The sequence below is a fragment of the Panthera leo genome, chromosome B3, assembly GCF_018350215.1.
Source record: "Panthera leo isolate Ple1 chromosome B3, P.leo_Ple1_pat1.1, whole genome shotgun sequence".
Taxonomy (NCBI): domain Eukaryota; kingdom Metazoa; phylum Chordata; class Mammalia; order Carnivora; family Felidae; genus Panthera; species Panthera leo.
In genome coordinates, this window is record NC_056684.1 from 54,177,234 (window position 1) to 54,189,413 (window position 12,180).

Genomic DNA, 12,180 nt, shown 5'->3' on the forward strand with positions numbered 1-12,180 from the left:
AAAATTTTTTAATGTTTATTTATTTTTGAGAGGGAGAGAGACAAAGTGTGAGGAGGGGAGGGGCAGAGAGAGACACAGAATGTGAAGCAGGCTTGAGGCTCTGAGCTGTCAGAACAGAGGTCGAAGCGGGGGCTCAAACCCACAGACCATGAGATTATGACCTGAGCCGAAGTTGGATGCTTAGCCAACTGAGCCACCCAGATGCCCCATCGACTGTGTTTTCTTTTGATTATAGGTCCCATTTTACTTCTTGTTTGTACATCTTCAATTGTTTTATTGTGTATTAGACATTATGTGGGAAAAATTATAGAGGATGAAGTATAATTTAGCACAAGCCTTTTTATCTCCTTGACATTCAAAGTGAGATACTGATCTTTTGATTCCTCCTAGACTTGAGTTGAACTTTACTTTTGCTTTAATTGGATTGAAGTTCACCTGTGTCTAACCCAACTTCCAACTTCCTTCTTCATAGCCAACTCTTATATCTTGTCAATATTCAATTGGGAGAAGTTGGAACTGATTTTTTTTTTTTTTACATTTTTGCTTCACCTTTGAAGTCAACTCTGTCAGGGCCCCGGAGCCCAAGTAATGTTAAGAATGTGTTGGCCTCTTTAAGTCCTCTATCTTTCCATCCCCTCCTGGACTGCTGCTTTTTTGATAAAACTCAGAAGGGAGGCATAGGGTCTGGGAAGGGATTGTTTGTCTGAGTCATTTGTTTTTGTATTTAGGTGTCTTTCAGGCTCCAGTTTGTTCCTCCAGCTCATGCAGATGCTTAAGGTCCAGCTGATTTCTCTTCATCTCTGCAAAGTTCCTGCACCATGGCAGACCAACAGTTCCCTCAATGGATGGTTAAAGATCACTGCTGGGTAAGGAAACTGACACAGCTTTATGCTCACTTATAAAGGGGATTTTTTTTTTTTTTAAATTTCTGGTCATCCAGGCTTCCAGGTAGAAAGGCTTCATGGGCTTTCAATTGCACAGGCCCTGATGATTAGATGGACCCTATACTTGCTTTAATGGTCTGATATTACCATCTTAAAATTCTTAATAATTTTTGAACAAGGGGCTCTGCATTTTCCAAATTATGTAGCCCATACTGCTTACTAGCACCCACTACTCTTCACTAACCTCATAGAAAAGTGAGATTTTTATTTTGTCTGGGTTTCCCTTGTTGTTACCAGGGAAGCATAGGTGTTTTGCATCCTTCTACATTCTACTTAGAGCAGAAGTCCATTTAATTTATGCCTGCCTCTTTTTAACACTAACCTTAGAGAACTTTGGAATTTTATATTGAAATTAGCTGGAACTTGTGTGAGTTTTATTTCCTTAACTTATTTTTCTAATTTTCTTTAATTGGAATGTACTATTTTCCAATACAAGTAGGTAAAGAAGTTATGTATATATGTGTGTATACATACACACACACACACACACACACACACACATACATGCACGCACAATGGAATATTATGCAGCCATAAAAAGGATGAGATATTGCCATTTACAACAATGCAGATGGACCTAAAGTGTAATAAAGTGAAATAAATTAGAGAAAGACAAATACGATATAATTTCAGTTATATGTGGAATCTAAAAAGCAAAACAAATGATTAAACAAAAGCAGAAAGAGAACTTTAAATACACAGAACAAACTGATGGTTGCTGGAGTTAAAGGGATGTGCAAAATGGGTGAAGAAGAATGGGAGATACAGGCTTCCAGTTGTAGAATGAATAAGCTGCAGGAATAAAAGGTACAACATAGAGAATATAGTCAATGATGTTATAATAGTGTTGTATGGTGACAAATCGTAGCTGTACTTCAGGCGAGCACAGCGTAGAGTTGTTGAATCACCATGTTGTACACCTGAAACTAATGTAATGCGTGTCAACTCTTCTCAAGAAAAAGAAATGAAGAAATGAAGGAAGAAAGAAAAGAAAAGAGGAAAGAAAAGAAAAGGGGCGCCTGGGCCACTCAGTCGGTTAAGCGTCTGACTCTACTTCAGCTCAGGTCATGATCTCACAGTTTGTGAGTTCAAACCCCACATGAGGCTCTGTGCTAACAGTGTGGAGCCTGCTTGGGATTCTGCCTCTCTCTCTCTCTGCCCCTCCCCTGCTTGCTCTCTATGTCTCTCTCAAAATAAATTAAAAAAAAAAGAATTTTTAAAACAGAAATATGGGGATTTTTTTAGTGCTTTGTACTAGAAGTGGTTTGATAGCCATTATAAGAAAAAGGCAACATTTAAGTTGTTCTAATTAGCTTCTTTATATTTCATACATTTCAAAATATACTGATAGCTTTCTTCTAGATGACTACTACATTCACTCTCTCTGAAGATATTGTATCCCTAACATTTTTTTTTGTCTCTAAGCATTCTGTGCGTACCATCTCTCTTATTTCTTACCCTTCTCAATCTAGAGTCCCATGTTTTCCACTAAATTTTTGTGACAGCTCAATGCAGCTTTGCTTCTGAACGCTTCTTTTTGTAACGATTGTCACATATACCTTTTATTTTGTTATTTATTATCTGTTATGTATTAGTTTATATTCACCATATTTCAAACAGTATTAGAGAATGAAATATTCTCTTAAACCTCAAAAGTGTAGCTATTTTTACAAAACTATGGTGATTTTGTAATCTTTATCATTTTATATATGTGAAATATGTTACGGTAAATTAAAATGTGCTGCAATCTTTTCAGACATGCCATCATCAGACCATTAGGATATTGTATTAGGATATTCTGAATTCCTCTTATTTTTGCCTTCTTCTAATGGGTTTTTCATTCTCTAGAAATGGTCATATTATTGTTCTGAATAAATACCCATTTTTCTGATATCTATTTACTCATTTATTCATTAATTTATACACATTGCAAGTACTTATTGTGTACTAATCCTGAGTGAATCATCGTATGAAATTTTGACAATTCAGCAGTGACTTATACCATAGTTTCTATCCTCATATAGATACAAATCTACTATGTGTTACTGAAGAGAATCTTTTGGGGAACAAGGAGGACTTCCTAGAACAAGTGACTTTTAATTTGATATTTAAAATAAGGTCAAGAAGGGATTGGACAGAGAAGGTTTGGAACAGGGAGCCTTCCAAGCAGAAGTAAGAATGTGTACAGTCTCTAAGGCAAAGAAGAACAAGATGTGGTCCTGATTAAAATTAATTTGTCTAGTGAAAGAATATGTTTTCAACTTATGAGGAAACTACTAATAAAATCGGACTATTACTTATTACATGGAAATATCCAAACATTTAAGTTACTTTCACCATGTCACTAATATGGCCTTTTATTAAATACTTCATCAGCAAGAGAGGCAAGTTAATATATTTTTGGCTTTGGATTTATTGTAGACACCATCCAACATAGCCCAAAATATCTTGGAACTCTTGTAGGAATTTGAAATTAGGACATTCAACAGGATTAGTGTGGAGTTTTTTTCCCTAGAAGCAATATATAAGAAGGAAGCCTTTTACAGAATTTGGTTTGGAGGCTCAGAATTTAAACATTGATCTCTGTTCCTTTTCAAAGTGCAGGGACTTTACAAAGTGAATATTTTACAATGCCTTATGGCTCTGAAAATTATAACTTAAGTCCAGGAGTATCATTTATTTAAGCAAATTATGTGTAAACATCATAAACAGTGTTAATTTATGTTGAGTTTGTTAGTTAGCAATATTTACATTAATTAGCAATGTTGATTTTACTTCGTTAGAAAATGCATAAACCTCCAATGAACATTGAAGAATTCTTAAAGTTTCAAAATTGGGTAAGTAGTACATCTATTTCATGTGCCATTACATCTTTTAAAACATCAGTTGTGAAGATATGGAAGGCTTAAGAAAAGACTGAGAATAGAAATTCAAAAAAACTACATTTCAATGTGGGAAATACTTATAAATATTTATCTCCTTTCAGTAGGCTCTATCTTGTAGCCTTGTCAATATTCTATTCTCTTTTTGACTTTGAGAAAATTTTAGATCTGTATCCCATCAGAAGGATGATACAAACGTTTCTATATAATTTTGCTAATATGTTTGTTTTGAACATTTACACCTTAAAGAATATCTGATAATTATTCGTACTTCCCTCATTTATCCATGTACCACAGTTTAGACTCACAGGTAATTTGCAGGGGTGGTGTATCAGTTTCTTTGATTGTTGAATCAGGGTGAAATATTCAAAACTGTGTTTTCATGTTGAAAGCTCCTGTTTCCATTGTTAACATTTAAGTACTGACTTCTGGAGTTATTGGGCTTGCTACAAGTTTTCCCTTGGGTCTGTTTACTCGTGAGTCTGAAAATCAGGTTTGTTTTGCATTGGAGAGTGTCAAGGACTAGGATAAAGATGTTAGTGTGGAAAACAGAGAGAAAGGAGACTTTTTAAAATGAGGTGTGTACATACTTTGAGTAATTTGGACTGAATAATTTGTACCTATTTATAAACAGAATTTGCTATACTAAATTTGCAACTAAACTGTTGAGAATAGAATTGCAAAAATACCTATATTTTTAACATCTATTTTCAATTCTTTGTTTAAATAAGTTTTTTTTTAAATGTTTTAGAAAATCACTGAATTCCCTTTAGGAGCAAATAGAATATGAAGATATTCCTAGTTTCCAAGAGTTTATTTCAGTCACTGTAGCAGAGCCAAATATTTTAAACTATTATTAGCACAAACTTTTTGCAACTACAGTAAAACCTTGGTTTGCAAGCATAATTCACTCTGAAAACATGCTTATAAGCCAAAGCACTTGTATATCAGAGCAAATTTTGCCATAAGAAATAATGGAAACTCAGATGATTCTTTCCACAACCTGAAATACTCATATAAAAATGATTACAATACTGTAATATAATACAAGATAATAAAAAATACAAAGTATAAAGAAAAATAAGCAAATTAACTTGCACTTACCTTAGAAAACCTTTGTGGCTAGTGTAAGGGAGACAAGAGAGGAGGGTTATTGTGTAGGACAGCCTTCACTATCACTAACGGAATCACTGCTATCTATTGTCTCAATGGCATCTTTTTCTTTTTGTGCAACTTTAACAAAGAACCTATCCAACGACACTTGATTTTGTCTCCTTTTGAGGATTTTGCAGAAATGTGACATTGCATTGTCATTAAACAGATTCATCACTTGCACTGCTACAACCTTATTTGGCTGGTGCTTTTCTACAAAATTTTGCACTGTTTCCCACATTTACACATCTCCCTAATCTCATTTGAAGTGAGGGATTCCTCCACCTGTTTCTCCTCTTCCTCTGCAGCCGAGATGCAGATGTAGACTTCTAAAATTGTGCAACTTCAGCTACTCATGTACCTTGTTCATACTTCTCCATGATTTCCTTAATTTATACTGGAATCACCTCCTTCTTACCACCTTTCTTTTCAACCTTTTTCTGTACAAGGGCCATTGTATACACTTGCACGGGTGTTGACTATAGTACAGTATTGAATTCTTCTCATGTACTGAATTCAATGTAAGAGGCAATAAGGCAGAGGAAAGGATCTATATCTGCAGGCAGCCTGACCTAGAAAGAAGCAAAGCATTCCTAAGCTTACTTTTGTATGGAAAAGCAAAGGACTGTCCAAAGGTGCTTTGAAGTGACAAAAATATACTAGTGCCAGTTGTGGGCACCTTCCAACATTCTGAAAAATCACTGATTTCTGCCAGATACCACAACCTGAGACTGAGCAATCCAAGCATGGGAGACAATCACCCACAATTCCACAGTGAGAGAGAGAGAGAGAGAGAGAAAGAAAGAGAGAGAGATGGAAGAACCATAGGCTCAGTTGTGATCATGTGACGTTCGGGGTCATGTACTACTCATATTGCAAGACATCGCTCATTTATCAAGTTAAAATTTATTAGAAATGTCTGCTCATCTTGTGGAACACTCACAGAACAAGTTACTCACAAGCCAAGGTTTTACTGTATTTCGATTTAAATAATGATGGAAACGTGCTATAGCCTAATCACAATGTTTGGGGTCTTTTTAATGCCAAGGGAGAAAGGATTATAGTTAAACCAAAATCAGCAAATAATTATGGAGATATTTGGACTATACCATCATATATGCTTAAAGATCTATGATTTCAGATGAAAATTTCTAATTACTTGAGTTGGAAAATGCATAATCACTCTGCTTAAATTAAGAATAATGCTAATCAGGGGTGCCTGGGTGGCTCAGTCGGTTAAGCGTCCGACTTCGGGTCAGGTCATGATCTCACAGTTTGTGAGTTCAAGCCCCGCATTGGACTCTGTGCTGACAGTTCAGAGCCTGGAGCCTGCTTTGGATTTTGTGTCTCCTTCTATCTCTGGCCTTCCCCCACTTGTGTTCTGTCTCTCTCTATCTCTCAAAAATAAATAAATGTAAAAAAAAAAAAAAAAGAATACTAATCAAATCAAGATGACAGGTTTATGCCAGCCCTTTACCAAAGATAGAATAAAATAAAAATCAAAGCAAATGTTTTATTAATGGCATGTACGAAGCACTGTCCTTGTATCCAAAGGCCAGCGTTTATATTGGTAGCTTTCAATTTTTATCATATGGCATTTGATAAAGTAACGTATATCTATTTGTACTGTTTTATCACTTATGGATTTATCTGTAAAGTTGTTCTTGTTGTCTCGATTTCCCAACCAAATACTTGTAATCTGTAGTTATTTTTTTTCAAGACATGACTATGTCTATGCATTGCCATACTATTGAATATTTGAAAGCATCCAGGAATAAAATGACTGGATATTTAATTTCTTATTTGCTGGACAAAACTTTTGTCTTATAGGCAATCATAAGAAAGTAATAACTTCCTCAAATTCATTTAAGAAATATTTTTGAGTGCCTATTACAATTAGAATATACTAGTGAATAAAAAGAGGCAAAGATCCCTGCCTTCATGGAACTGCTTTTTTTTTTTTTAGAATTGAAGCATATGATAAACAAGCAAATGAATAAAACAAAATAGAAATTAAAATATATTCTAAACTGCTTATGGCCTCCTGGAAAGCCTATCTATTAATTTCCCTCTAAAATATAAAAGCAAAGGTGTGTATCTGCATAGTGGTGTAGTGGTTAAGGACAGAGACTCTGGTGTCAGATTGCCTGTGTTCAGATCCCAGCTCCACTCCTAGCTAGCAGCAGACCAGTACCTGGAACCTACATGTTAGCTGTTAGTTTCTCATGTCTTATCACTTATCTTTCATCACATCTTCTAAAGATGTCTCATTTTGGCCGATTCCTACCATTTTTATTTTTCTTTTGTAATTTTAATATTTTGTACCTTCTACTCCTGTCTTTCCCCTCTTCCTATTTCTTGTTCTAGTTCTGTGTACTTTTTTTACCTTCGGTCATTTCTCATTTATCTATTTGATCAATTCCCACATTCTCTTCCTGCTTCTTTCCCCTTTACTCCATCACCATTCTGTTTCTATTTTTATTTTTATAAAAATATTTTTGTATTCTGTTTTTATAACAGCCTCTTGTTCCACTAGTGTTGCATTACTATCAATTCTTTGACTTATCCTGTTCATTCATTCATTAATGATTTTTATCCACTACCTACCAGATGCCAGGTATCGTTCTGGACCCTGGAAATACAACAATGAACAAAAAACAGAATACTCCTTGCCATCATGGAATTTACATCCCCCTCCTTCTGCACTGTTTCCCTTTAGTGTTTCACTTTTTTAGTCCTTTTCAGTTCTTTAGGTACTCAAGAGTTGGTTTGAATTCTTTCCTTATTTACACATCACATTTGATCTTCACTGATGTTTATTTCTTACTCTGCGTCCTGTTTTTCTGCTTTCATGTGACTTTTATTTAGGAGTACTTTATGTCTGTATCAATTTTCATTAACAAGTCTGCTACACTTATAATCCATACCTAGAGGGTACTCAGATCCCTACTGTGATTTTTCTCAGAAGATCAAAGGTACTTTATGATGGAATAATTATTTCAATCCCATTGTCTTTCTTTAGGGAACAACCTATTTATTTATCTGTTTGTCTGTTTATTCATCCATCCATCCATTCATTCTTTTTTTAAAGCTTAAGGAAAGAAGAGTTAAAAGTCAATTCTTCTAACCCTGGTCATTCTTCATAGTTTTTACTCATTTTTGGAAACCTCAGCACTTTTTTTTAGGGCTTAGGACATGGGTGAAGAACTAATCATATGTTCAGTAAACAAAATCTCTTTTCAAACTTCAAGAGAGCCCTTCTGTCTAGCTACTAGGCTCCATCTCTAGTTGTGTACCAGTATGTCATATTCTGTGCCTCTGCCACTGCCAAAGTTTAATTGCAGTAACTAAACATATGAAGCACATAGCCGATTCTTGCTTCACTGACGTTTTAAATAAGATAAATGTCTTCCTGAAGTTATCACTGAAGACTATAGTGCTATAATGGAGAATTTAACTCTTTAGGGAACAGAAATTTCCAGTCCAATTCTTTTGTCTCTTTGGAATTGGAATACATTTGTTTTTAAATTAATATAATCACTGTGGACTCCGGATGCTTAAACCCTAGTAGTGTTGATTTTCTCTCTGCCAGTAACGACATCATTTTTGCCTGGCTGCTCTTCTGCCTGTTGGCTGCTAGTTGACTCCAGTTTACCTTCCCTAGGACTGGCCACAAAATTTACTTTCAGATGATACTCTATTCAAGGAGCAGGTGGTTGAAGGAAAAATAGAAAGGAATAATAAATGAAAGTATGAAGGAAATAATGATAGGAATATGAAAGGAATAATAAATGAAAGTATGAAAAATGAAATGAAAGAGGGGGAAAGGCAAGTATGATCTGCCACAAGATCACCATCTGGTATCCATTTAATCATGCAGCCACGAAGAAGCCAGTGAAAAATCAGGGCTTAGTTATGCATCACCTTACTCATGTTAATGTCTTTGGGACATCAGTCAATCCCCTGATTACCTTGGGAAAGTACAGAAGACAGAATCTTATATCAGGCTTATAGGATTACGGAATACTTTATTCACCTCATAATATACTTCAATATCTTGGGAACAAGGATTGTGATATCTCAAGTCTGGCATAAGGATACATTTTTCATTAAGGTTTGTGTATATTGTAAAATCTGGCAAATGCATTTCCATTTTAGTCTCTCCTCTCTCCCAAATCTCCCCTAACAATAGCAACACATGACCCCTAGGGACTGTGTTTTCAAATGTGGCTGTCATTCTGACTTGACAATGTTTGTTTCCAAGAATTGCATCCTGTGATTATATCTTATTCTTCCAAAGTCTTTGTACTTTTTGATACATAAGACCCAAATTTTAATGCAGGAAACTTCTCCAGGTGGTTGTGTCTTGTTTAAGATACAATATGTAGGAGTTGAGAGATGGCACTTAGGTATCTGAGTGTATTCTTTTTCCTAAAATGGTAGAGGGACATAGATACCTGTAGGAAAGTTTTCTAGAGTTAGAAGCTAGATATTATTCAAGTACCTGCTATTATTAGAGAGCATAATTTATAAATAAGACATGTATGATGGGTTCAGAAAGTCTTTAAAGGAAGAAAAAAGCAAGTGGATTAGACCAAGCTATTTAAAATTTTAAATAATTCCTGATCTGCAGACTTCATATTTATTCCCATTTAGCTAAATTCCCAGAATATCTCACCCAAATTCCATTCAAGAGTTTATTCTCTGCAGATTTTCTACCATTGCAAAAAACATTCTTTTACTCATACACCTTTCTTAATGTAGGCCAACTTTTTTTGTTTTGCTATTAGTTGATTATAATTAAAAGATAATCTTGTATTTAGATTTGCAAATATTATTATGAAACTCCTTCCTTTCCCTTCATTTCCCTTTCTCTTCTTCCCTTACTCTCTTTCCTTTCCTGAGCAATTTAGTCCTGAAGCCACTTTGGGACCCAAACAAGGCAGATGTCCATATTGGCACTGGGGAGAAGGATGTACTGTGATGGCCCTGGGAAAGCTATCTGAATTCAACCATGGTGAGGAGGGTATACATGTGATGCCTAAGGTCCAAGGGAGTGAGATGATATCCACCTGTGGCTGGGGATGAGGAGTTTTTCCAGGGATGTATGGAAGTAGGCTGTGGCTTGGTATGAGAAGTCAGAGCTCAGGTAGGGGTAAGGAAGGTATCCCTGAAGAATTGGCAGCCTGGCATTGGACGTCAGAGTCTAAGCAGGATGAAAAGGGCATCTACATAGAAAAGAAGCTCCCAGTGAGAGGAGAGATTGGTTACCTGAAAAGATCAATCAAATAAGTACATATACCAAGGTTAATGGCAACTAGATTTTTCACTGTTGGAGGTGGTAATTGTACTATGGAAAGAAAGAAAACTAGAATGTTTGGAATTGGAATTCCAGGTTTCACTGTGAACTCATGGTTTTAAATACAGTAGAACCTTGGTTTGTGAGCATAATTCATTCCAGAAACATGCTTGTAATCCAAAGCACTTGTATATCAAAGCAAATTTCCCCATAAGAAATAATGGAAACTCAGATGATTCATTCCACAACACAAAAATATTTATATAAAAGTGATTACAATACTGTAATATAATACAAAATAATAAAGAAAATACAAATGTAAAGAAAAATAAATGAATTAACCTGCACTTAACTTTGAAAACCTTCCTGGCTGGTGTGAGGGAGAGAGAGGAGGGTTATTGTGTAGGACAACTTTCTCTATTACTGATGGAATCACTGCTACCTACTGACTCAATGGAATCTTTTCTGCATGGGGGCCATTGTGTATGCTCGCACAAATGTTGACTGCAGTACAATATTAATAAACTCTTATTATATACTATATTTAATGTAACTGGTAATAAGACAGCAGAGGAAAGGGTCTATATTCTATATGTGCAGGCAGCCTGACCTAGAAAGAAGCAAAGAATTCCTAAGCTTACTGTTGTATGGAAAAGCAAAGGACTGTCCATAGGTGCTTTGAAGTGACAAAAAATACATGAGTGCCAGTTGTGGGCACCTTCCAACATTCTGAAAAATCAATGATTTCTGCCAAACACCACAGCTTGGGACTGAGCATCAAAGCTCAGGAGACGATCACCTACAATCAGTGAGACAGAGAGAGAGAGAGAAGAACCATTGGCTCACTTGTGACCATGTGACTTTCAGGGTCATGTACTACTTGTATTGTAAGGCATCACTTGTTTATCAAGTTAAAATTTATTAGAAATTTTTGCTCATCTTGTGGAACACTCACAAAACAAGCTACTTGTAATCCAAGGTTTTATGGTACAAAGAGATCAAAAAAAGACTGGGGAATTTGTAGACTGAAGGAGACTAAAGACTTATGAAGCCTAAATGTAATACATGACATTGAACTAGATCCTTTTGCTATAAACAGCATTATTGGTTCAGTTGATAAGACTTGCACAGAGTCTGAGAATTAGGTAGGAATAATGTATGACTGCCAATTTCCTGAACTGATGGTTATATTTTGATTATCTAGGAGAATGTTTTTGTTTTTAGTAAATACACACTAATGTATTCGAGGAAGATGGGGCATCAGTCAAGTAAGCAACTTATTTTCAAATGATTCAGGAAATAAATTTTTTTGGTAAAACATTTGAAACTTCTAATCTTTTTGATTGTTTCACAGTTTCAAAAAATGCATTTAATAAAAAATTATGCTGTGTTGTGCAATATTTTCAACACCTGAAACTAACATAACATTGTATGTTAATCATATTTCAGTAATATAAAAAAAGATAATGCAATGGAATTGTCTCAATTTTAGCTCATTGATTTTGAATTCTATTATTTAAATTCATCAAAAATGATTTAGGTTGTATTCATTCACATTTTTTGCAGGATTATTGGCCAAGGGAAATCCATTTTGGAGACAGTGATAAATGGTTACACACTGTAAAGAAAATAAAAGAAGATAGTTCATTTACGTCAATTTATACACATCTGTGGAGAACTGTCCCTCGAATACATGATGCACTCATTACCATGGAGTCAAGATTAAGGGAATGTTCAATTCTTTTGAAAAACCATGCCTCTAAAATATTTGAGTGGAACAGCATAATTTATGAGACAAGTAAACTTTATTTCTTTATAATGGTAAAGTAATGGTCACTTTTGTGTGTCTGCATGTCTGTCTCTGTGTGTGCATTCTCATAAAGAATAAAATCCTAAGGTGTAA

General features: G+C 35.1%; 1 protein-coding gene across 5 annotated transcripts in view; it reads left to right on the forward strand.

Moving 5' to 3' along the window:
- The window catches only part of FAM227B (family with sequence similarity 227 member B), a 208,475-nt gene that overhangs the window by 3,194 nt on the left and 193,101 nt on the right, over nt 1–12,180 (forward strand). For 4 of the 5 annotated variants that reach the window (XM_042942084.1, XM_042942082.1, XM_042942080.1 and 1 more), the window contains exons 2-4: nt 729–866; nt 3,728–3,781; nt 11,844–12,075. In XM_042942084.1, the coding sequence (XP_042798018.1) occupies nt 819–866; nt 3,728–3,781; nt 11,844–12,075 (334 nt within the window). In that variant the 5' untranslated portion in view covers nt 729–818. The remainder of the gene's footprint in view (nt 1–728; nt 867–3,727; nt 3,782–11,843; nt 12,076–12,180) is intronic. The other variant, XM_042942085.1, reaches the window with a different exon arrangement.